General features: G+C 41.8%; 1 protein-coding gene across 1 annotated transcript; it reads left to right on the forward strand.

The window, feature by feature from the left end:
- On the forward strand, positions 1-27,389 carry LOC146989354 (NLR family CARD domain-containing protein 3-like). The gene is made up of 6 exons (XM_085804599.1): positions 1-277; positions 1,059-2,880; positions 2,979-3,152; positions 4,817-4,990; positions 26,665-26,711; positions 26,848-27,389. Exons 1-6 carry the CDS (start codon positions 1-3, stop codon positions 27,387-27,389), a joined length of 3,036 nt encoding a protein of 1,011 aa, XP_085660725.1.

A 27,389-nucleotide genomic window follows, 5' to 3' on the forward strand; every position in this document is an offset into this window, starting at 1 on the left:
ATGGAGACACTCCCAGAGATCCTTTTGAAGACTTTGGAGGATTTGGGAGATGATGATTTTGAAAAATTCAGGTGGTACCTGTGGCAGGAAGGAGTCCTAGAAGACCTCCCATCAATCCCAAAAAGTCGACTGGAAAAAGCAAACAGGTTATACACAGTGGATCTACTGGTCCAGACCTACTGTATAAACACTGTGAAAGTCACCAAAACAGTCCTGGAGAAGATTAATCAGAATGATCTGCTGAGAAATTTCACAGGGCCCATCTCAGAACCCAAACGTAAGTTTGATCAAAAATGTAAAGTTCTAAGGATATTGTAGTGTGGTCAGTCAAAACCAGGTGGATGAGGACACTTTCATCATCTAAAGAGCTTATTTGGTCTTGTCAGCAGAGTGGGGAGTCTCTGTAGGGAGTCTTAAATGTCACATGTGGGTGGTGGACGTCTTACTGCCTCACTGAGCTCCAACCAAACTTTGACCTCCAGGGCTGAAACATGAGGCCAACAGTGAAGTGATAACGCTGCAGTTCCTCTCCTGGCAGGTTGTTGAAGCATCTTGGAGAACTTGCCACAGTTCTTCTGTGAATTGAGGCTGTGTCAGTGTCTTCTGTCTCTTCATATAATCAGAGACTGACTAATGTTGAGATCAGGACTCTGTGGTGGGGCTGTAGCATCTGTTGCAGGACTCATTGTTCTTGTTCATTGAAATTATTATTTTTGACACTGGCGGTAAATTTTGGGTCATTGTTATGCTGCGGAATAAATTTGGGACCGGTCAGAGGCCTTTTGGATGGTAATGCATGATGGATAAGAATCTAAACATATACAGAGTCAAAACAGAATCGAGAAACGTGTTAAGAAGCGAAACAATACATGAAAATATGTGGGAGAGGTTCACAATGATGCTAAACATGGAGAGGAATTGATCTCTTTGAAATGCGTCTTTTATAAAACTTTCTAAATGAACACAGAACAGAGAAGGTGTTTCCATGATTCATGTTTTCTATACAATAACTACAATAATAACTTTTCATAGATGTAATTGGTCCTCTATTCCTACAGAGATTCTCACTGGCTGCCAATGTAAACTCAAATCCAACCTGAAGGGGAAGTTCCAGTGTGTGTTTGACGGCATCGCTATAGCAGGACACCAAACCCTTCTGAACCAGATCTACACAGAGCTCTACATCACACAGGGAGGGACTGGAGAGGTCAATGATGAACATGAGGTCAGACAGATTGAAACAGCATCCAGGAAACCAGACAGACCAGAAACAACCATCAGACAAGAAGACATCTTTATAGCCCCACCTGGAAGAGACCGACCAATCAGAAGAGTGATGACAACAGGAGTGGCTGGCATTGGGAAAACAGTCTTAACACAGAAGTTCACTCTGGACTGGGCTGAAGACAAAACCAACCAGGACATACACTTCACATTTCCCTTCACCTTCAGACAGCTGAATGTGCTGAAAGAGAAAAAGTTCAGCTTGGTGGAACTTGTTCATCACTTCTTCTCTGAAACCAAAGCAGCAGGAATCTGCAGGTTTGATCAGTTCCAGGTCATCTTCATCTTTGACGGTCTGGACGAGTGTCGACTTCCTTTGGACTTCCACAACACTGAGGAGCTGACAGATGTGACAGAGTCCACCTCAGTCAATGTGCTGCTGATCAACCTCATCAGGGGGAAACTGCTTCCCTCTGCTCGCCTCTGGATAACCACACGATCTGCAGCAGCCAATCAGATCCCTCCTTACTGTGTTGACATGGTGACAAAGGTCAGAGGGTTCACTGACCCACAGAAGGAGGAGTACTTCAGGAAGAGGTTCAGAAATAAGAAGCAGGCCAGAGAGATCATCTCCCACATCAAGACATCACGAAGCCTCCACATCATGTGCCACATCCCAGTCTTCTGCTGGATCACTGCTACAGTTCTGGAGAAGCTGTTGAAGACCAGAGAGGGAGGAGAGCTGCCCAAGACCCTGACTGAGATGTACATCCACTTCTTGGTGGTTCATCTAAAACTGAAGAAGGTCAAGTATGATGAAGGAGCTGAGACAGATCCACACTGGAGTCCAGAGAGCAGGAAGATGATTGAGTCTCTGGGAAAACTGGCTTTTGAGCAGCTGCAGAAAGGAAACCTGATCTTCTATGAATCCGACCTGACAGAGTGTGGCATCGATATCAGAGCAGCCTCAGTGTACTCAGGAGTGTTCACACAGATCTTTAGGTTGGAGAAAGATCTATACCAGGCCGCCAAGGTGTTCTGCTTTGTCCACCTGAGTGTTCAGGAGTTTCTGGCTGCTCTTCATGTCCATCTGACCTTCATCAACTCTGGACTCAACCTGAACTTAGAAGAACAAAGAACATCCTGGGTGGCTCCACTGATGTCCATCCTGTGGACTAAAGTCTTTGGATACAAACCAGAACTGATACCTTTCTACCAGAGCGCTGTGGACGAGGCCTTACAGAGTCCAAATGGACACCTGGACTTGTTCCTTCGCTTCCTCCTGGGTCTTTCACTGGAGACCAATCAGTCTCTTCTACGAGGTCTGATGACACAGACAGGAAGTGACTCACAGTCCAAAACAGTCCAGTACATCAAGAAGAAGATTGAAGAGACTCCCTCTGCAGAGAAAAGCATCAACCTGTTCCACTGTCTGAATGAACTGAATGATCGTTCTCTAGTGGAGGAGATCCAACAGTCCCTGAGATCAGGACGTCTCTCCACAGATGAACTGTCTCCAGCTCAGTGGTCGGCTCTGATCTTCATCTTACTGTCATCAGGAGAAGATCTGGATGAGTTTGACCTGAAGAAATACTTTGCTTCAGAAGAGACTCTACTGAGGCTGCTGCCAGTGGTCAAAGCTTCAAATAAAACTCTGTATGTGCACATATATCCATCTACATTTACTGTTTCTTCTTCTTTAGTCACAACAAAAATATTAGTTGTTTACTTTTGTTTTCCTGATTCCTCTTCAGACTGAGTGTCTGTAACCTCTCAGAGAGAAGCTGTGAAGCTCTGTCCTCAGTCCTCAGCTCCCAGTCCTCTAGTCTGAGACACCTGGACCTGAGTAACAACAACCTGCAGGACTCAGGAGCGGAGCTGCTGTCTGGTGGACTGGAGAGTCCACACTGTAGACTGGAGACTCTCAGGTCAGGATACATATGTTTGTTAGACAGCTTTAACACCCTTCTGTAAGTTATTGGTGATGATGCTCAACATCTGTTGAGATGTTCAGCGGCCTGTTGAGATTCTCAACATCTCTGTTCACATGATTTTGTAAAATTGGGAGTATAATATATTTTCTATCTCTAGTCTGTCAGGATGTCTGGTCACAGAGGAAGGCTGTGCTTCTCTGGCCTCAGCTCTGAGCTCCAACCCCTCCCATCTGAGAGAGCTGGACCTGAGCTACAACTATCCAGGAGACTCAGGAGTGAAGCTGCTGTCTGGTGGACTGGAGAGTCCACACTGTACACTGGAGACTCTCAGGTGGGGATACAGGTGTTTGTTAGACAGCTTTAACACCCTTCTGTAAGTTGTTGGTGATGATGCTCAACATCTGTTGAGATGTTCAGCGGTCTGTTGAGATTCTCAACATCTCTTTTCACATGATTTTGTAAAATTGGGAGTTAATCATATATTATATTTTCTATCTCTAGTCTGTCAGGATGTCTGGTTACAGAGGAAGGCTGTGCTTCTCTGGCCTCAGCTCTGAGCTCCAACCCCTCCCATCTGAGAGAGCTGGACTTGAGTAACAACAACCTGCAGGACTCAGGAGTGAAGCTGCTGTCTGGTGGACTGAAGAGTCCACACTGTACACTGGAGACTCTCAGGTGAGGATACAGCTGTTTGTTAGACAGCTTTAACACCCTTCTATAAGTTGTTGGTGATGATGCTCAACATCCGTTGAGATGTTCAGCGGTCTGTTGAGATTCTCAACATCTCTTTTCACATGATTTTGTAAAATTGGGAGTTTATTTTTATTTTATTTTTTTGCGTTTTTGCCTTTATTTGATAGCACTCAGTGTAGATAAACAGGAAAGGGGGAGGCAGAGAGAGGGGGAATGACATGACAGGAAAGGTCTGCCCGACCCGGGATTCGAACCAGGGACGCCTGCATTGAGGACTGTAGCCTCTAACCCTAACCCTAACCCCACCGCCCCGGGAGTTTATTATATTTTCTATCTCCAGTCTGTCAGGATGTCAGGTCACAGAGGAAGGCTGTGCTTCTCTGGCCTCAGCTCTGAGCTCCAACCCCTCCCATCTGAGACACCTGGACCTGAGTAACAACAACCTGCAGGACTCAGGAGTGAAGCTGCTGTTTGGTGGACTGGAGAGTCCACACTGTACACTGGAGACTCTCAGGTTGGGATACAGCTGTTTATTGGACAGCTGATCTTGAACATCCTTCTGTAACTTGTTGGTGAAGATGTTCAACATTTGCAGGATTTTCCTGTTGATGTGATTTTCTAAAACTCTGAATTCATCATATTTTCTATCTCTAGTCTGTCAGGATGTCTGGTCACAGAGGAAGGCTGTGCTTCTCTGGCCTCAGCTCTGAGCTCCAAACCCTCCCATCTGAGACACCTGGTCCTGAGTAACAACAACCTGCAGGACTCAGGAGTGAAGCTGCTGTCTGGTGGACTGGAGAGTCCACACTGTACACTGGAGACTCTCAGGTAGGGATACAGCTGTTTGTTGGACAGCGGATCTTGAACATCCTTCTGTAACTTGTTGGTGAAGATGTTCAACATTTGCATTTTCCTGTTGATGTGATTTTCTAAAACTCTGAATTCATCATATTTTCTATCTCTAGTCTGTCAGGATGTCTGGTCACAGAGAAAGGCTGTGCTTCTCTGGCCTCAGCTCTGAGCTCCAACCCCTCCCATCTGAGAGAGCTGGACCTGAGCTTCAACCATCCAGGAGACTTAGGAGTGGAGCTGCTGTCTGCTGGACTGGGGGATCCAGACTGGAGACTGGAGACTCTCAGGTACAGTCAGACAACAAGGACTCAGTCTGTGTCCTGTCTTTTATGTTTCCCAACTTGGTCAGTAGGGGTGGAGCCGAACCTGGATATGGTACACGGAAAGGCACAAATAACATGTTTTTTACGAATACTTATTTCGAACAAATACTTAAAAAATATATTTGTATCCGGGAAAAAGAAAAACATCATATCAAAAAGCTGCATTTCCTCATGAGACCGCAGTACATGCCCGATGAGTGAGTAAGGTTCAGCAGACCCCCCCCCCTCACGTCTGCGTTGCGGCTTGTCTGTGAAATACGCGCTGCTCAGGGACTGGGCAGATCTGTCCCACTTGCTTTCTCCCCCACTACGTTGTGGGAGATCTCCACAGAGTAAAAGAAATACACATTTTTTTCTCTCCCCCGCTCCGCTCGAGCACGGCTGAACCCAGCTTAAGCCCACTTCACGGGTGCGAGGCTGCTGCAGCCTCTGCTCCTGCTGACAGCAGACTGGGGGAGAAAAAAAATTCTTTGCTCGACGCTTTGGTTGGATTTTAGGCATTGAAGAAAGGTGTTGGTTAAGTTTAGTAAAGACCAGGTAGAGGCTAGACAGGCCAGAAGCATAATGAGTGTTAGCTATACTAAGTCATATTATTTACAGATCTCCCAGCCAGGGGTTGATAAAGTTTAGTTCTTGGAATTCTGTGCATTAGAAAGAATAGTTCTCTTAAAGCAGAAGTAAGCGATCCGGTGGTTTTGGCTAACTTCCTGTCAGCCGATGGAGTTAGCAGTCCCCGCCCTCGTCCCTATATCACCACATTCACGCACATCCCTTGGCTGCACACACAGAGAGGACTGCCCCTTTATGCCGTTCTCTCTCCTTATTGGATAAAGGTTGTAGGATACAAGGAAAGTTTTCTCCTCGGCTTACAGCAGAGCAGAGTGACTGACAGACCTGTGTTTCGGACCAAACACTCTCTTTAATGTGTGTTTACCAAAACTATCCAAAAGTTTAAATAATTAAGGAAATTAATAAGCGGGGTCTTTGAGGTATATTAATACGTTGTCTGCATACAATGCAATTTTGTGTTGTTCCCCGTTCATAGTAATACCTTTAATATTGTCAGATTGCCTTATCCATTGAGCGAGCAGTTCTATATAAAGTGTGAAAAGGAGTGGTGATAATCCGCAACTTTGTCTAGTGCCCCGTTCTAATTTAATAGTGTCTGAGAGGTACCCGTTTATTTTAATGCAGGCAGTTGGATTATTGTATAGAGTACGAATTCCCTTAATAAATTCTTTATGAAACCCAAATGTTGTCATGGCCCTTGGTCTTCCGCCATTTAGTGGCTCGGTTTTCTGTTTTGTTATTGGACTCCTAGTTTCTGTGTTCCCCTGTTTAGTTTAGTTCCTGTTTTATTTTGAAGTTCTGTGTTGTGTCATGGTCTGTGTCTTGTCCTAGTTTCCTGTTTTATTTTGAAGTCCTTGTCTTGTCTTCCTGTGTTTTCCCTCCTCAGTCTCCTTGCACACCTGTCCTGCGTTTCACATCGTCAGCCCTGCTCCTTGTGTGTCCACCAATCAGGTTTCTTTGCCCTCCTGTCTCCTCACCTGTTGCTTGTTGGTTTGATTAGTTCTGTTGTATTTAGCCTCGTGTTTCTTTCAGTTCCGGGTTGGATTATTGTTCGTGTCACGGTGTTCTGTCATGTGCCCTGTTCCTGCCTGTTATTTGTAGTAAACTCAGTTTGCAAATGCTCGCTCCTGTGTTTGGGTCCTGCCTGCTTCCACATCCTGACAAATGTCTTAAGAGTCTTATTTAAGGGGCAGTGCGTGGCACGGTGGCTAAGGCAGCCGCCCCATGTAGAGGCTACAGTCCTCAACACAGGCGTCCCCGGTTCAAATCCCGCGTCGGGCAGACCTTTCCTGTCTGTAACAACATCTATTGCACGTCTGTCTGGGTAACAATTTACAATAACCATAGTTTATAAATGGTAAATAGACCATTTATAAATGGTAAACAGATAGTTTACTAATCTTTCATCATCATTTATAAACAGCATTTAGACCAATTACAAATGGTAAATAAATAAGTTATTAAAGGAGCTTGAGGCAAGATCAAGGAATAAAACTCATTAGCGATACAACGGCCGTAGCGGCCGTCAGGGTTACTGGGTTAGGGTTACGCATCAACTCGACACAGCAGTGAAGCTGATGCTGTGACAGTGACACTGTGGCTGAATTTGAAACGACATAGCCTACTGTACCAGTGTTTTCCATTAATCAGCCGCCACAGTTTGGTTTGGGTCCGCCGCAGCAGTCTCTCACAGAAAAAAAGAACAGCTTTCACTATCTCTCATCTCTGCCAGTCAGCCCCTCTACCTGCTGTCTCTCACCACACACACACACGTCACGCTTGGCTGTTAATAAACAGTAAATGCGCCATGCCGCGCTCATTGTACAGTGCTCAATTTACCGCGAGACCCGGAGGTTGACCGCCCAGGCCGCCGCCTCTGTGAGCCGCTGGTGCCGCTCGGCTGCTCTAGTGGCTCTGCACTCATTTCATTTCATTTCATTTCTTTATTTATTGAATTGGGACAGTGCACATTCATCAACACTGACGCATTAAGTACCAGTGTAAATGTGCCGGACTTAGCACAACTGCTAAATTTCAGCCGCAGTCCCAAGGCAGGTTTCTAAAAAACATAACACAGAATTTTAAAACCTTGTGATGACAAGTCATACAGTGGACAATTACAAGACAGAGCACAGACAGACAATATCGAGGCATAACAGACGCAGACAAACAAAATAAGAACAGACAGTTTTAACCCACAGTTAAAGAACAATATACCATACATGCCCGGGAACAAACATCAATTTTAAACAGTATTTAAACTATATGAGTGCATGTCTGATTTGTTTTTAACCAATGTTTGAGATGTTTTTTAAAGACTAAATAGTTGTCACAGTTTCTGATGTGTGGTGGTAACTTATTCCAAGACTGTGTTCCTCTTACAGAACTGACCATTTGACAAAATTTTGTTCTGCGCCTTGGTACATTACAGTCACCTCTTGTTAAGGCTCTGGTTCTTCGTCCTTCATTATTTTTTCTCTGAATAAATTTATTCAGTGGAGGTGGGGCAAGTGCGTTTAAAACTTTGAAGATGAGACAGACATCCATAAAAATCTGATAGCTGTCTAAATCAAGAATGTTAAACTTTTTTAAAACATTACAATAATGAAAATGAAGAGGTTTCCTGTCCAAAATCTTAACTGTCTTTTTGAAGAGAGACTTGATGGGTTTCAGTATACTTTCTGTTGTGTGTGTCCATGTTGTAAAACAATAATTTATGTGTGAGAATATCATAGCATGCATATAGACTTTAGCCGTCTTGGAGGTGAGAAATGGTCTTATGTGGTAGAAATTCGACAGGTTGAATTTAATGATATTTGTGATTTTTTTAACATGTGCTTTAAATGATAGTTTTGTGTCGAAGACCACTCCAAGATATTTAAACTCCTCCACTACATCAAGGCTCTCTCCTTTGACCACCACAGATGGTTGATCGCCCTCTGCTGACTGACGAGAGAAAAACATACATACAGTCTTTTTAATATTGAGGTGCAAACAAGATTCACTAAGCCAGTGAGATACAGGTGCCAGAGCTGCTGATAATTTTACAGCGACTTCTTGTTTTGTTTTTGCATGTGCATACAGCACTGTATCATCAGCATATAATTGCAGATTAACATTTGGGCAAACCTCAGGGAGGTCATTTACATAAAGACTGAACAGAATTGGCCCCAAGATAGAACCTTGGGGTACCCCAGTTGAACAGCTGAGGTAGGATGACATTGAGTTTCCAATCTGAACAGCCTGCTTTCTGTTTGACAGACATTGAAGCGATGTTTTATCAAGTACATGTCGATGAAAAGGACAGAGACTTCCTGAGGTTTTTGTGGTGGCCAGAGGGTGATATCAGCAAACCACTTGGTGTCTACAGGATGAAAGTTCACCTCTTTGGCGCTGTATCATCCCCGAGCATTGCTAATTTTGCCCTGTGTCTAACTGCTGATGACAACCAGAAGCATTACTCTGATGAAGTTATGAAAACAATCAAAACTAACTTTTATGTGGATGATTGCCTCCGATCTGTGGCAACAGCTGACCAAGCCATAAAGCTCGTCAAAGATCTCACTGAAGCCTGCAGTCAAGGAGGCTTCACCCTGACAAAATGGGTCAGCAATAACTGTGAGGTGTTGGCAAGCATTCCTGTGCATCACAGAGCAAAAGCAGTCAAGGAACTGGACCTCGATAAAGAAAAGCTGAAAGAACAAATCACAGTTGAACCGGCACTTGGAATCCACTGGAACATGCACAGTGACACCTTCAGCTTTAAAGTAACTGTAAACAGCCGGCCTGCTACCAGAAGAGGGATACTCTCCACAGTAAGTTCAGTTTATGACCCATTAGGTTTTCTCTCAGCTTTCATCCTGAAAGCCAAACAACTACTCCAAGAACTCTGCAAATCCAGATATGGATGGGATCAAGTTATTCCACAGGAATTTGCAAGGCCCTGGCATAGATGGATGGAGGAGTTAAACCAATTACGGGAGTTTCAAGTAGCAAGATGTATAAAGCCTGACAACTTTGACCCAGTGGAGACTGCTGAGCTGCATCACTTCTGCGATGCAAGTGAGTCAGGTTATGGTACAGTAAGCTACCTTAGACTAACAAATCACCAAGGCATAATTCATACCTCCTTCATATTTGGAAAAGCCAGAGTCTCACCTCTCAAGCAGATCACCATCCCCAGGCTTGAACTCACTGCAGCGACACTGGCTGTAAAAGTGGATCGGATGCTGAGAAAGGAGCTGCACTTACCACTCACAGATTCAACTTTCTGGACAGATAGTACGTCTGTACTGAAATACATTTACAATCAAACCAAGAGATTTCATACATTTGTATCCAACAGAGTTGCAGTGATTCAGGATCTCTCCCACACAAGCCAGTGGAGATACATAAGTTCAAAAGAAAATCCAGCCGACAGCGGCTCCCGAGGGTTGCATGTGGAATCCTTCTTAAGATCAAGATGGCTGAAAGGTCCTGAATACCTGAGCAGAGAGAGAAGAACAAGATCTAGGAGAGATATCAGCAAATGACCCTGAGGTGAGAAAGGAGGTTACAGTCAACAGTGTGGGGATTGAAAACCAACATCCCATATGCACATTAATCAAGTATCACTCATCATGGAACCAACTTCAGAAATCTGTGGCCTGGATATTAAAGGTGAAAAGAATACTTCGACTGCTAAGTCAGCTAAGAAAGAATCGGACACATGTGTCTTCAGAGATGAAGAAAAAAGTTAAAGACAGTGGATCACAAAACCTATCAGTGGAGGATATGCAAGAGGCAGAGAGAGCTATCATTTGCTTTGAACAAAGACGCTACTTCAGCCATGAGTTCACTCACCTGGAAAATGGCAAAACCCTCAGTTCAAGAAGCACCATCCACAAGCTGGATCCGATTCTTGATAATGGCATCCTGAGAGTAGGAGGTAGAATAAACAAAAGTGCAATGCCAGTGCACCAGAAAAACCCAATTATTCTCCCTAAAGGGTCTCACATATCTCACCTCATCCTACAACATATCCATCATCAAGGTGGACACTCAGGAAGAAGTCATATGCTTTCCAGGCTAAGGCAAAGGTTTTGGCTCCCTCATGCAAACTCCTTAGCGAGGAAAATCATCAGAAACTGTGTATTTTGCAGACGCATGCAGGCACAACCTGGAGAACAGAAAATGGCAGATCTTCCTGCGGATCGATTGTATCCAGACTTAGGCCCAATCCCATTTCACCCCTTGGCCCTACCACTTACCCCTACCCCTCCGTTTTGCGCGTTCACGTGTAGGGGTAGGGGTGTCCCAATTCCCGTAAGGACAGAGGGGTAGGGGGAAGTGGTAGGGCTACATACCCCTCCAAGCGGAGATTTTTCAGAGGCACACTCCAAACGGAGGGGTATGAAAAGTTTCCCAGAATGCATCTTGCGGCAGCCGGCAGCGGTGGCTGTAAAATGAAAAGCTGTTTTATTTCTTGCTGTAGCGCTGTTATTACGTCACTTTCTTAAGTTTTTCTTGCGAGAAAGTAACTGTTTAGGTCCCAAATGTGTGTTTAGTTTACCCAAATGATGGCGGGTTAGAAGTTTGCTCCGACGATTTTTGGGAGAAGTGAAGCTCCAGGAGGAGCGGCTCCTCACAGAGACAGCAGCTGGTCTGCAGCGCTGCTCCGCCGGCCAAATTACGTCCTCGTCCCGGTCCCGCCGGGAGAGAAGGCGGTCGTTAATTAACTTATCCGCGGGTTTTTAGAGGTTTACCACCAGCATGTTAAATTCTTTTTAGCATTTAAATGTTGGTCTCATTGATGAAATCTGACAATTGTGGCAGTAGCATTAGTTTATTTGGATGAAAAGTGAAGCTTCATGTAACTATCAGACAGAGGAGCAGGCAGCGCTGCCTCTGGGCTCTGTACATACAGAAATAACCACATTTACATCAGTAAATAAGTTTTACAATGAACCGATCAGTCTGCATTAAGTTTTATCTTATTTTATTAAGTTATATGGTACACGCTATTTGATTTCTGGCAAAAGCTCGGCGCATCAGCTTACGTAAAAGCCAGTGAGACTACGTGATGACGTATGTGACTGTTGAAGGGGTGTCCCAATTCGGAGGGGTTGACTTTCTACCCCTACCCCTTGTAGCTCCGTTTCAAGGGGCGAGGGGCAAGGGGTAGGGGTAAAAAAGAGAAATGGGATTGGGCCTTACCACCTTTTAGTCATGTTGGCATTGACTACTTTGGTCCCATTGAAGTGAAGAGGGGCCGAGCTCAAGTGAAACGTTGGGGGGTCATCTTCACCTGCCTGGTGAGTCGAGCTATCCACCTGGAGATGGCAAATTTCCTCACCACAGACTCATGCATAAACGCTATACGCAGATTCTTTTTTTTTTTTTTTTATATTTATTGTTTTTCCTTTTCCAAAACATTTTCTAAAGTAACACAACATGAACATGGGGTGTTTTCTGTCACAAAATTACAGCAAAGTGTAACCAATCAAGTACAACTTGATATAGAAAAGAAACTTAAACAAAAGAAGGGCGTTTCAGAGAAATGTACATTTTCCATTGCTTCCAGATGTCATTGAATTTGGATTCCTGGAGCCTCATTGAAAAAGTGATTCTTTCCATTACATACACATCGTAAATAATATCATACCATTCATCTATAGATGGGACGTCTGGCTTGAGCCATTTCTTTGTAATTGCTTTTCTAGCAGCTAGACTCAGTATTCCAAATAAATATTTATTTTTCTCACTTACATTAGCTGAGTGTACAAAACCAAAAAGAAGTTCGTCCCAGTTAAATGTGATGACAGTACCAAATATTGTTGTTAGTTCTGAATAAACCTTGCGCCAGAAAATATTTATTATTGGACAGGCCCAAAACAAATGGTAGTGATTGGCTTCCTGAGAACGACACAACCTCCAACAGCTAGAAGATCCTGTGTGGTAGCCCTGCTGAGCAGGTGTAATGAAATACCTAATGAGACACTTCACAGTATTTAATCCAGGTATCTTCTGAAAGGCAGCTGTTGGTTTCCCTGTCCCATTTTTGTTTTATATATGTGGTATTCACTGTTTTTATTTCCTGCAGGCCTCTATAAAGTCTAGATATGACTTTAAGCATGGAATCTGTCCTATAAGCACTGATAAACACTTTTAATAAACTGTTTTCCAACGCCTTTTGACTTTTTAACATTGTGCTGTTTAGGTGGTGGCGTACCTGAAGAAATCTAAAAAAGTCACTATTGTTGAGACCATGTAATCTTTTCAACATCTGAAAGCTCTTCAGTGTTGTCTGGTTGAACAAGGTACAATATGAGGAGAGACCCAGGCTAACCCATCCCCTATAGTTGGCATCCATCTTATTTGGGGCAAAGTCAAGATCATAGCAGCACCATTTCAGAATCTTCACCTCTTCTAACATTTCATTTCTCGAGATAACATTTAACCATGTTTTCAGTGTTAGGTTGATCAATTTATTTCCTGTTTCCATCAAGCATTTGATTAGTCCTTTATCCCCTATTCTTGCTTGAATTGGTATTGTCCCCGATATGTTTTCTTCAATTTCCTTCCATCTTGCTTTGTAATCTGAGACGCACCAACAAAACAGGATCCTTAGCTGGGCTGATATATAGTAATCTTTTAGGCAGGGAAGAGCCAGTCCACCCTTTTTTTTTGATAATTGAAGAGTTTGGAACCTTATTCTCGGTTTTTTCCCCTGCCAAATGTAGCGTGATAATAATTTATCCCATTCGTTAAATTGTTTATCATTTATTTCAATTGGGAGGGTCTGGAATAGATATAATATCCTTGGTAGGATGTTCATTTTTACCGATTCAAGCCGAGATTCAAGACTTAATTTTGGAATAAGATTCCATCTCTTTATATCTTCCTTTAATTTTTTTATTTAATAGATCAAAATTTAAGTTGTATAACTTTGATAAATCTTTTGGGATGTTGACTCCCAGATACTTCATATGTTCTAGATCCCATTTTATTTGAATCATAGAAGTAATGTTTTGTTGTTTGTTTTGTTTGTAATTGAAGTTTAATATTTGGGTCTTTTGGATGTTCAGTTTATAGCCTGAGACAGAACCAAAAGCATCTAGGAATGATAGTAGTTCCAAAATTGAATTTTCAGGGTTTGACAAACTAATTAAAACGTCATCAGCAAATAAGGAAATCTTGTATTCTTGGTCTAATATTTTTATACCAGAGATATTATTATTCTGAGTAATCCCCTGACTTAACAGTTCAATAAACAATGCGAACAACAATGGGCTCAACGGGCAGCCTTGTCTAGTCCCTCTTTCCAGGCCAAATGGGTTTAAAATTGCTCCGTTTATTTTTACTCTATTATATAGTGGTTTAATAGTTTTAATAAAAATTTGATGAAATCCAAATTTATCCAATAGTCGAAATAGGAACTCCCAATTAACCCGATCAAAAGCCTTCTCGGCGTCAAGACTTAACAGTACTGCCTGGAGTTTATTTTTGTTTATCTCCTCAATCACATGTAGAGTTTGGCGAATGCTATCTTGTGTCTGCCTTTGCTGAATAAAACCTGTTTGATCTAGACTTATTATCTGAGGGAGAATATTTTCAATTCTTTTTGCCAAAATGTGGGTAAAGATCTTATAGTCTTGGTTCAAAACACTTATCGGCCGATAGCTTCCACAGTCTAACTTGTCTTTACCCTCTTTTGGTATCACAGAGATCACTGCTTCTTTCCAAGAGAGAGGGACAATACCAGTTTTAAGCACATAGTTGTATGTAGTTTTCATTCTAGGGGTGATTAAGTCCTTCATCTCTTTGTACCACTCCGCCGGAAATCCGTCTGGCCCTGACGCTTTGTTTATCCTTGAATGTGATATTGCCTTTTTAATTTCTTCATCTGTAATTTCACCAATTAGAAACCTATTTTGTTCATCGCTCACTTTGGGTAATTTTATGAGTTTTAAAAAAGCTTCCATCGCTTCTTCATCCGTTTTGGGTTGGGCATATAGATTGGTATAAAATGTTTCAAAGGTTTGTTGGATATCTTTTATTTTGTAGTGTGTAGAGTTGGTAATGGGGTCTCTTATTTTATGAATTGTATTTTCTGCCTGTTGCTTTTTTAATTTGTAAGCTAATAATTTAGCTGATTTACTTCCGGTTTCATAGTATTTTTGTTTTAGAAAGGTAAATTTTTTCTTAATATCATTTGAGTAAATTTCATTCAATTCGTTTTTTTTCTTACTCATTTCCATTTCCTGGATTTAAGGTCTTTTTATGTGCATTCTCTAATTTTTCCAGTTCCGACTGTAACTGTTCAATTTTTGCTTTTCTCTGTTTTTTCAAACTCGAGCAGTAGCCTATAAGTTTTCCCCTTAGAATGGTAAATGGTAAATGGCCTGTATTTATATAGCGCTTTACTATACCTGTAACGATACCCAAAGCGCTTTACAGTACATCACATTCACCCATTCACACACACATTCACACACTGACGGCAGAAGCTGCCATGCAAGGCGCGAACCACGACCCATCAGGAGCAAGGTGGGTAAGGTGTCTTGCCCAAGGACACTACGGCAGCAACCGGGACAGAGCGGGATTCGAACCGCCAACCCTCTGATCATTGGACGACCCGCTCTACCACCTGAGCCACTTTGCAAGCGTCCCAAAGAGTTTGTGGGGATACTTCTCCGTTGTCGTTTTCATCAAAATATTGCTTTATGTCTGTTCTTATTTGTTCCCGCATTGGATCTAGGATCCCTGTGTTTAGGCTCCAAATGGTCCTCTTTTTTTCGGTGTCTAATGTTACATTTAAGTGGACTGGTGCATGATCTGATAAATCCATAGTCCCGATATTGCAATTTGTAACCCTATAAATGTCCCTTTGATACATAAGGTAATAATCAAGCCTAGAATAGATCAAATGTGGGTGAGAAAAAAAGGTGAAGTCTTTTTTAGTCGGATTTAGTTCTCTCCAAGTATCACAGAGACCAAGCTCCCTCATCATTACTTTTATATTTTTAGTAGTCTTTTTTTCTCCTGTGTAGCAGGGTTTTGATGAGTCCAGGGTTGGGTGTAGTCTAACATTGAAGTCTCCACCACAGATTAGGGTGCCCTGCGCTTCCGAGACTAATAACTCAAAAATTAGTTTGAAAAATGTCCACTCAGATAGTGGAGGAACGTAGACATTTAAGAAGGTAACTAAAGCACCCTGTAAATAACCTCGGACCAGAACAAATCTCCCATCCAAGTCTTTCTTTTCATAAATGCACTCAAAATTTAATTTCTTAGAAATTAAGATTACCACCCCTCTCTTTGAGCCCTGTCTATAGGAAGATGAGTATTGATTAAATCGCCATCTTATAAGTTTTTCATGTTCCGAATTTGATAAATGTGTCTCTTGGAGGAGAGCTACTTCTACTTCTTCCCTCTTTAATTTTGCCATAATTTTGCTTCTCTTGATTGGATTGCCTAGACCATTTACATTATACGTAATGACCTTAATTGACTTGGTACTTTGCATTGTATGTCATTTAAGTATAATTGAAGCCCTGAACGCCTAGATAAAAAAGAAAAAAAAAGGACTTCTGCACCCCTGGTGCTGTGGGTAACAATAGCACCAACACGAACCTTAACTATAACAAAACAGAGAACATAACAAAAATACACTTTGACTTCCAATGATGAGGCCTCTTTCATGGCCTCGTAACTCAGATGGAACATGAGTTGAGAGGGAAAGTCTCTTCCATCTAACGATGAGAGAGGGCCCTCTTCAGCTTCTAAGCTGATAGACAGGTCCACAGTGTCCAGTAAAATGTCCCGACTTCACATATTTATTCCTTATGCCCTTAAAACTATCTACTTAGGCTAAAATGCGTAGTATTACACAAATAACCTCACAGAATATGTCTGTTTTCTAGTATATGATTCTCTCATCTCAGTGTCCAGTCACAGGGAGAAATAGGTATGTGATCGTTACATTATTAATACTTATCAAGTGTCCTGACGTCGGAATCTTTGAAGTATCTCTTTGAAGCCGTGTTTGGTACTCAGGTTCTCCCGGTTTCCTCGCCTTCCGCTGGGTCGCCAAGTCAGCTGGCTGATCTGATCCAAGAGAGAGGTTGGGTTTTTCAGAACCGTCACCGGTATCCCCCTCGCTACCATGTCTTCCGTTACCGCCTCTGCCGAGTTGTAGGTCACCGTGCCTTCCTTATAGTGCACCCGCAGCCTGGCTGGGAACGGGGTCTGAAACCGTATGCTTCTTTCCTTCAGCGCAGCCTTTGCCTCTGTGTAATCCCTCCGCTTCCTCAGCAGCTCCGGTGCGTAGTCATGATCCATATGTATCTTCTTCCCCTGGAAGTCGATTCCCTTTCTTTGCCACGTTTTTTTAAGTACCTCTTCTTTCATTTTAAAGCTGGAGAATTTGACCACGATGGATCTTGGCGGGGCTTCGGCCGGGGGTTTCGTGTTGAGCGCCCGGTGCGCCCTCTCAATATTCAGGGCTGTGGAGGACGGGAGCTCCAGGCCTTTAATTAGCAGATCTTCCACGAACTTAGTCATTGTTGCCGTGCCTTCTTCGGCTCCCTCCTTTACCCCATATAGTCTGACATTCTCCCGACGTGAGCGCCCCTCCAGGTCCATCAATTTAGCTTCTGTTTGCGCCTGAAGTTTCACCAACTCAGCCAAAACCTCCTCTGAAGACTGGATTCGAGTCTCCACTGCGTCTATGCGCTCCTCCGTCTCTTCCACTCGTTTGTAGATCTTATTAATGTCTTCGCTGATGTCGGTCAGTTTCTGGCTAGAGTCTTTTCTAAATTCTCGTAGCTCTTTCAGGATAATTCCGAGGTTAGCATCATGGCTGTGCTCCAGGTCAGTCGGTTCCGTGTCTGCTAGCATGTCGTCGCTAGCTTGTGACAGACGATCTTCTTCCATGTCGTCGTTTTCCTTCCTTTGTGCGACACTTTTCTTAGTTTTCCTGGGCATAATCTTTGGCCCGTTTAATTTGCCTCTATATTTGCGCGTCTCAAAGGTATTTCGAGTCGTGGCCGGGCCGTGTTTAAATGTTACCGTCGGGAGCCTGCTAGTCTATGCTGCCATCACTTCGCCAGCCAGACCGGAAGTCATTTGCTGTATAAATTCTGTTACGACCCCAAACGACCACCATGTATATTCACGGGAGGCAACATTGTGCGGAGACAGGAGTTACAAATGCACGTAAAAAGGTTTATTGTTACAAGCAGGAGGGATAAAACAAGCTGAGCAACGGAGGCGGCTGGACTGGCAGGCAAACTGAAACAAAAGGAAAAAGGAAAGGACGGCCACCGCAGCCAACCCACACAGGGCCGTCGGACCAGGCACCGACCTTCTTCCCTATCCCCAACAGAACCAGAACCTAAACCCTGAACAGAAACAAAACCGAATCAAAAGGTCTGCCATACAACAAACGTAGCAGCTTGGTATAAACAGTGCAATAACTTCGGACAGTTCCCCAACATTTGGTCTTTTTGCCAGAGGAGAAATTCCAGGATTTGAACGAGAGGAGCATAAACCGTAAAACTCTTGAAGCTTGTCTTTGAGATGTGGGTGGTGGACTGTAAATCATGGTCATCTAGTCGCTATACGCAGATTCATCTGCAGAAGAGGATCAGTTGTAAGTATCAGGACTGACTGTGGGACAAATTTCATCAGGGCCCAAAGGGAACTGCAAGAAGCTCTGAAAGTGCTAAATCATCAGAAAATTCAAAACACCTTTCTGACAGAAGGAATAAAATGGATTTTTAACCCCCCTTTTGGAGCCCACCACGGCGGAGTCTGGGAGAGACTGATTAAACTAGTCAAAAAGATCCTCACATCTGTTCTAAAGCAACAAACACTGGATGATGAAACTCTATCAACAGCGCTGTGTGAAGTAGAAGCCATCCTAAATGACCGACCAATAACTACAGTGTCAAGTGACCCCAATGATTTGGAACCGCTAACCCCAAACCATTTGCTTCAGCTGAAGGCGAAAACAACAATGCCACCAGGAGTTTTTGAAAAACATGATCAATATTCAAGAAAGAGATGGAGACAGACACAATATCTTGCTGATCTCTTCTGGAGACGTTGGACAAAAGAATATCTTCCGCTCATGCAGGAAAGAAGCAAGTGGAACAGCATAAGAAGGAACTTGAGTCCTGGGGATCTGGTCGTCATCGTTGACAACACAGCACCAAGGAACTCATGGATGATGGGCCGTGTCATGAAGATATTTCCAGATGACAAGGGCTTTGTGAGAAGTGTTTTGGTCAAAACCAAAACCAGTTTGATTCAACGACCGATAGACAAGCTCTGTCTTCTAATGGAGGCAGCAGGATGAACGGAGGGAGGCCGTGATCTTCCAGCCTTCCCTATGGACTGTATCAAATATTGACTTCTATGAACTTTGACATGATTATGAACTTTGACATGATTATGAACTTTGATAGGACAGAAAGTCATCATTAAGTAACTGAATGAACTTTGAATTTGAAGAAGTATAATTAATTTCCATTATGTAATTATTCTATGGGCTCCTTTGGCTCCTTTGAATTTTATTTGTGTAATTGTTTTGCTAAAGCCAACAATTAGGGGCCGGGATGTTGGAGCCTATTTAGATAATATTATTCTTTTTGATTGCTTCTGATTGATTATGGTAAAATAATAATTATTTACACTATTTATTTATTATAGTTTTTCTGTAGCCACAGTCAGGGCCCTCCTCCTTGTCAGGCGACCCTCCTCCCGTGATTTGGGAGTGAGGACAGCGGGTTCTGGAAGTGATTTTCTTTTGTCTGTGGAAGGAGTGAGGAGTGATATAGTTTTTTGACCGCTAAATTACAGTTTATTTTATTTATCTGTTTGAAGTCAACCCGGAGATGAGATCGTTTTTGTTTCTGTAAATAAATCGTTATACTTTTGATTGAAACTATCCCTCCGCGAGTGCTTTTTATTTAGTGAGTCTTAGACCTCCTCCTCACACACTGCTCTAATGTTTTTGATCATCACTTTTTTTGGAACACAAGAGTAGCCACAACAGCCACTGATACACATTTTAATCTTTATAGATGTTTTACAACCAACATTTAAACCCTATATAAACATTTAATAAATAGTCCATTAATAATTAATAAACATTATTAATCATAATTTAATTGCTTGTTAATGGTAAATTAACTATTAACTTACATAAATAAACTACCTATTTACCAATTATAAATTATGGTTAAACATTAATAAACTATCTATTTACCATTTATAATTGGTCTATATGCTGTTTATAAATGATGATTAAACATTAGTAAACTATCTGTTTACCATTTATAAATGGTCTATTTACCATTTATAAACTATGGTTATTGTAAAGTGTTACCAAAGTCAAATACTTATCATCATTGTCACAGCATTTCAAATTACAATCTACTGAGCTAGGACAACTTTGTTAAATTCAAAGATGCTGGTCTCACTTATAAGATCCTGCATGGCTTGGCTCCTCCCCCCCTTGGCTCTATTCAACTTAAGATAAATCTAGAATGGAACAAGGTTCAAACAAATGTTTTTTTTTCCCTAGTTGAATAGAGAGTCTCCTCCTTCCTTTGAGCTGTTTAGTGTTTTCAGAGTCATAGTACAAATATTCTGTGGGTCTTGAAATATTACTCAAAATGCCCCAGAACGCTGGCACCAGGCTCTGACCATTTTATAAAAGGGCTGGCACTCAATGAGTTAAATCTGGCTATGGCGCTGTGTGAGCGAGATGCCCAGCCGCTTCCACCAGAACAAAGAAAGTCCCCGCCCAGTTTTATCTCTTCCTGACTGACGTGTGGTCACATGACTGAATCTGGTCATGTGACTGTGTTTCTTCCTCCAGGTTGAACGGTAGTTTAGATATAAACCACTCTGACTGTGTTTCTTCCTCCAGGTTGAACGGTAGTTTAGATATAAACCACTCTGACTGTGTTTCTTCCTCCAGGTTGAACGGTAGTTTAGATATAAACCACTCTGACTGTGTTTCTTCCTCCAGGTTGAACAGTAGTTTAGATATAAACCACTCTGACTGTGTTTCTTCCTCCAGGTTGAACGGTAGTTTAGATATAAACCACTCTGACTGTGTTTCTTCCTCCAGGTTGAACGGTAGTTTAGATATAAAACCACTCTGTGTTTCTTCCTCCAGGTTGAACAGTAGTTTAGATATAAACCACTCTGACTGTGTTTCTTCCTCCATGTTGAACAGTAGTTTAGATATAAAACCACTCTGACTGTGTTTCTTCCTCCAGGTTGAACAGTAGTTTAGATATAAACCACTCTGTGTTTCTTCCTCCAGGTTGAACAGTAGTTTAGATATAAACCACTCTGACTGTGTTTCTTCCTCCAGGTTGAACGGTAGTTTAGATATAAAACCACTCTGTGTTTCTTCCTCCATGTTGAACGGTAGTTTAGATATAAAACCACTCTGTGTTTCTTCCTCCAGGTTGAACAGTAGTTTAGATATAAAACCACTCTGACTGTGTTTCTTCCTCCAGGTTGAACAGTAGTTTAGATATAAACCACTCTGTGTTTCTTCCTCCAGGTTGAACAGTAGTTTAGATATAAAACCACTCTGACTGTGTTTCTTCCTCCAGGTTGAACAGTAGTTTAGATATAAACCACTCTGACTGTGTTTCTTCCTCCAGGTTGAACAGTAGTTTAGATATAAACCACTCTGACTGTGTTTCTTCCTCCATGTTGAACAGTAGTTTAGATATAAAAGCACTCTGACTGTGTTTCTTCCTCCATGTTGAACAGTAGTTTAGATATAAAACCACTCTGACTGTGTTTCTTCCTCCAGGTTGAACAGTAGTTTAGATATAAACCACTCTGTGTTTCTTCCTCCAGGTTGAACAGTAGTTTAGATATAAACCACTCTGACTGTGTTTCTGCCTCCATGTTGAACAGTAGTTTAGATATAAACCACTCTGACTGTGTTTCTTCCTCCATGTTGAACAGTACTTTAGATATAAACCACTCTGTGTTTCTTCCTCCAGGTTGGACGGTAGTTTAGATATAAAACCACTCTGACTGTGTTTCTTCCTCCAGGTTGGACGGTAGTTTAGATATAAAACCACTCTGACTGTGTTTCTTCCTCCATGTTGAACAGTAGTTTAGATATAAAACCACTCTGACTGTGTTTCTTCCTCCAGGTTGAACAGTAGTTTAGATATAAACCACTCTGTGTTTCTTCCTCCAGGTTGAACAGTAGTTTAGATATAAACCACTCTGACTGTGTTTCTTCCTCCAGGTTGAACGGTAGTTTAGATATAAACCACTCTGTGTTTCTTCCTCCAGGTTGAACGGTAGTTTAGATATAAACCACTCTGTGTTTCTTCCTCCAGGTTGAACAGTAGTTTAGATATAAAACCTCTGACTGTGTTTCTTCCTCCATGTTGAACGGTAGTTTAGATATAAACCACTCTGACTGTGTTTCTTCCTCCATGTTGAACAGTAGTTTAGATATAAACCACTCTGTGTTTCTTCCTCCAGGTTGAACAGTAGTTTAGATATAAAACCACTCTGTGTTTCTTCCTCCATGTTGAACAGTAGTTTAGATATAAAACCACTCTGTGTTTCTTCCTCCATGTTGAACGGTAGTTTAGATATAAAACCACTCTGACTGTGTTTCTTCCTCCAGGTTGAACAGTAGTTTAGATATAAACCACTCTGACTGTGTTTCTTCCTCCAGGTTGAACAGTAGTTTAGATATAAAACCACTCTGACTGTGTTTCTGCCTCCATGTTGAACAGTAGTTTAGATATAAACCACTCTGACTGTGTTTCTTCCTCCATGTTGAACAGTAGTTTAGATATAAACCACTCTGTGTTTCTTCCTCCAGGTTGGACGGTAGTTTAGATATAAAACCACTCTGACTGTGTTTCTTCCTCCAGGTTGAACAGTAGTTTAGATATAAACCACTCTGTGTTTCTTCCTCCAGGTTGAACGGTAGTTTAGATATAAAACCTCTGACTGTGTTTCTTCCTCCATGTTGAACAGTAGTTTAGATATAAAACCACTCTGACTGTGTTTCTTCCTCCAGGTTGAACGGTAGTTTAGATATAAACCACTCTGTGTTTCTCCCTCCATGTTGAACAGTAGTTTAGATATAAACCACTCTGACTGTGTTTCTTCCTCCATGTTGAACGGTAGTTTAGATATAAACCACTCTGACTGTGTTTCTTCCTCCAGGTTGAACAGTAGTATAGATATAAACCACTCTGACTGTGTTTCTTCCTCCAGGTTGAACAGTAGTTTAGATATAAACCACTCTGACTGTGTTTCTTCCTCCAGGTTGAACAGTAGTTTAGATATAAACCACTCTGACTGTGTTTCTTCCTCCAGGTTGAACAGTAGTTTAGATATAAACCACTCTGTGTTTCTTCCTCCAGGTTGAACAGTAGTTTAGATATAAACCACTCTGACTGTGTTTCTTCCTCCAGGTTGAACAGTAGTTTAGATATAAACCACTCTGACTGTGTTTCTTCCTCCATGTTGAACAGTAGTTTAGATATAAACCACTCTGTGTTTCTTCCTCCAGGTTGAACAGTAGTTTAGATATAAACCACTCTGACTGTGTTTCTTCCTCCAGGTTGAACAGTAGTTTAGATATAAAACCACTCTGACTGTGTTTCTTCCTCCAGGTTGAACAGTAGTTTAGATATAAAACCACTCTGACTGTGTTTCTTCCTCCAGGTTGAACAGTAGTTTAGATATAAACCACTCTGTGTTTCTTCCTCCAGGTTGAACAGTAGTTTAGATATAAACCACTCTGTGTTTCTTCCTCCAGGTTGAACAGTAGTTTAGATATAAACCACTCTGACTGTGTTTCTGCCTCCATGTTGAACAGTAGTTTAGATATAAACCACTCTGACTGTGTTTCTTCCTCCATGTTGAACAGTAGTTTAGATATAAACCACTCTGTGTTTCTTCCTCCAGGTTGGACGGTAGTTTAGATATAAAACCACTCTGACTGTGTTTCTTCCTCCAGGTTGGACGGTAGTTTAGATATAAAACCACTCTGACTGTGTTTCTTCCTCCATGTTGAACAGTAGTTTAGATATAAAAGCACTCTGACTGTGTTTCTTCCTCCATGTTGAACAGTAGTTTAGATATAAAACCACTCTGACTGTGTTTCTTCCTCCAGGTTGAACAGTAGTTTAGATATAAAACCACTCTGACTGTGTTTCTTCCTCCAGGTTGAACAGTAGTTTAGATATAAAACCACTCTGTGTTTCTTCCTCCAGGTTGGACGGTAGTTTAGATATAAAACCACTCTGACTGTGTTTCTTCCTCCATGTTGAACAGTAGTTTAGATATAAAAGCACTCTGACTGTGTTTCTTCCTCCATGTTGAACAGTAGTTTAGATATAAAACCACTCTGACTGTGTTTCTTCCTCCAGGTTGAACGGTAGTTTAGATATAAACCACTCTGTGTTTCTTCCTCCATGTTGAACGGTAGTTTAGATATAAAACCACTCTGTGTTTCTTCCTCCATGTTGAACGGTAGTTTAGATATAAAACCACTCTGTGTTTCTCCCTCCAGGTTGAACGGTAGTTTAGATATAAAACCACTCTGACTGTGTTTCTTCCTCCATGTTGAACAGTAGTTTAGATATAAAACCACTCTGACTGTGTTTCTGCCTCCATGTTGAACAGTAGTTTAGATATAAACCACTCTGACTGTGTTTCTTCCTCCATGTTGAACGGTAGTTTAGATATAAACCACTCTGACTGTGTTTCTTCCTCCAGGTTGAACAGTAGTTTAGATATAAACCACTCTGACTGTGTTTCTTCCTCCAGGTTGAACAGTAGTTTAGATATAAACCACTCTGACTGTGTTTCTTCCTCCATGTTGAACGGTAGTTTAGATATAAACCACTCTGACTGTGTTTCTTCCTCCAGGTTGAACAGTAGTTTAGATATAAACCACTCTGACTGTGTTTCTTCCTCCAGGTTGAACAGTAGTTTAGATATAAAACCACCATGTTGAACAGTAGTTTAGATATAAACCACTCTGACTGTGTTTCTTCCTCCATGTTGAACAGTAGTTTAGATATAAACCACTCTGACTGTGTTTCTTCCTCCATGTTGAACGGTAGTTTAGATATAAACCACTCTGACTGTGTTTCTTCCTCCAGGTTGAACAGTAGTTTAGATATAAACCACTCTGACTGTGTTTCTTCCTCCAGGTTGAACAGTAGTTTAGATATAAACCACTCTGACTGTGTTTCTTCCTCCATGTTGAACGGTAGTTTAGATATAAACCACTCTGACTGTGTTTCTTCCTCCAGGTTGAACAGTAGTTTAGATATAAACCACTCTGACTGTGTTTCTTCCTCCAGGTTGAACAGTAGTTTAGATATAAACCACTCTGACTGTGTTTCTTCCTCCATGTTGAACGGTAGTTTAGATATAAACCACTCTGACTGTGTTTCTTCCTCCAGGTTGAACAGTAGTTTAGATATAAACCACTCTGACTGTGTTTCTTCCTCCAGGTTGAACAGTAGTTTAGATATAAAACCACCATGTTGAACAGTAGTTTAGATATAAACCACTCTGACTGTGTTTCTTCCTCCATGTTGAACAGTAGTTTAGATATAAAACCACTCTGACTGTGTTTCTTCCTCCATGTTGAACAGTAGTTTAGATATAAACCACTCTGACTGTGTTTCTTCCTCCAGGTTGAACGGTAGTTTAGATATAAACCACTCTGACTGTGTTTCTTCCTCCAGGTTGAACAGTAGTTTAGATATAAAACCACTCTGTGTTTCTTCCTCCATGTTGAACAGTAGTTTAGATATAAAACCACTCTGTGTTTCTTCCTCCATGTTGAACAGTAGTTTAGATATAAAACCACTCTGACTGTGTTTCTTCCTCCAGGTTGAACAGTAGTTTAGATATAAACCACTCTGACTGTGTTTCTTCCTCCATGTTGAACAGTAGTTTAGATATAAAACCACTCTGACTGTGTTTCTTCCTCCATGTTGAACAGTAGTTTAGATATAAACCACTCTGACTGTGTTTCTTCCTCCAGGTTGAACGGTAGTTTAGATATAAAACCACTCTGACTGTGTTTCTTCCTCCATGTTGAACAGTAGTTTAGATATAAAACCACTCTGTGTTTCTTCCTCCATGTTGAACAGTAGTTTAGATATAAAACCACTCTGACTGTGTTTCTTCCTCCAGGTTGAACAGTAGTTTAGATATAAAACCACTCTGTGTTTCTTCCTCCAGGTTGAACAGTAGTTTAGATATAAACCACTCTGACTGTGTTTCTTCCTCCATGTTGAACAGTAGTTTAGATATAAAACCACTCTGTGTTTCTTCCTCCATGTTGAACAGTAGTTTAGATATAAACCACTCTGACTGTGTTTCTTCCTCCAGGTTGAACGGTAGTTTAGATATAAACCACTCTGACTGTGTTTCTTCCTCCAGGTTGAACAGTAGTTTAGATATAAAACCACTCTGTGTTTCTTCCTCCAGGTTGAACAGTAGTTTAGATATAAACCACTCTGACTGTGTTTCTTCCTCCATGTTGAACAGTAGTTTAGATATAAAACCACTCTGTGTTTCTTCCTCCATGTTGAACGGTAGTTTAGATATAAACCACTCTGACTGTGTTTCTTCCTCCATGTTGAACGGTAGTTTAGATATAAACCACTCTGACTGTGTTTCTTCCTCCAGGTTGAACAGTAGTTTAGATATAAACCACTCTGACTGTGTTTCTTCCTCCATGTTGAACAGTAGTTTAGATATAAAACCACTCTGATTGTGTTTCTTCCTCCAGGTTGAACAGTAGTTTAGATATAAAACCACTCTGTGTTTCTTCCTCCAGGTTGAACAGTAGTTTAGATATAAACCACTCTGACTGTGTTTCTTCCTCCATGTTGAACAGTAGTTTAGATATAAACCACTCTGACTGTGTTTCTTCCTCCAGGTTGAACGGTAGTTTAGATATAAAACCACTCTGACTGTGTTTCTTCCTCCAGGTTGAACAGTAGTTTAGATATAAACCACTCTGACTGTGTTTCTTCCTCCAGGTTGGACCATGGTGGAGAGAACATGTTAAAACCTGGTCTCAGGAAGTGTAAGTGTGGATTTAATGTGACTAATGATCAGACAACAGCTCTGTCAGTTTGTCTTTAAATACAATGTTCAATAATCAATCAATGAATCATCAGAAGATGAACTGCAGCTGTGTTGTGTCTTGTTCTCTCCATCAGACGCCTGTCAACTGGAAGTGGACGTGAACACAGTGAGCAGAAAACTCAAACTGTCTGACAACAACAGGACGGTGACATATGTAGGACAGGATCAGTCGTTTCCTGATCATCCAGACAGATTTGACCAGTGGCCTCAGCTGCTGTGTTCAACTGGTCTGACTGGTCGCTGCTACTGGGAGGTGAAGTGGAGCGGATCTGTTCATGTATCAGTGAGTTACAGAGGAATCAGTAGGAAAGGAAACAGTGGAGACTGTAGGTTTGGAAGAAATGATCAGTCCTGGAGTCTGAAGTGCTCTGATGATAGTGGTTATTCTGTCTGTCACAACAACATAGAAACATCCATCTCCTCCTCCATCTCTACCAGAGCAGCAGTGTATGTGGACTGTCCTGCTGGCTCTCTGTCCTTCTACAGAGTCTCCTCCTCTAACAGACTGATCCACCTCCACACCTTCAACACCACCTTCACTCAACCTCTGTATCCTGGCTTTAGGTTTGGGTTTGGGTTCCTCCATGGTGCCTCAGTGACTCTGGATGATGTGTAG

The sequence above is a fragment of the Trachurus japonicus genome, chromosome 3 (genome assembly GCF_045865225.1).
Source record: "Trachurus japonicus isolate A0001 chromosome 3, Traja_1.0".
Taxonomy (NCBI): domain Eukaryota; kingdom Metazoa; phylum Chordata; class Actinopteri; order Carangiformes; family Carangidae; genus Trachurus; species Trachurus japonicus.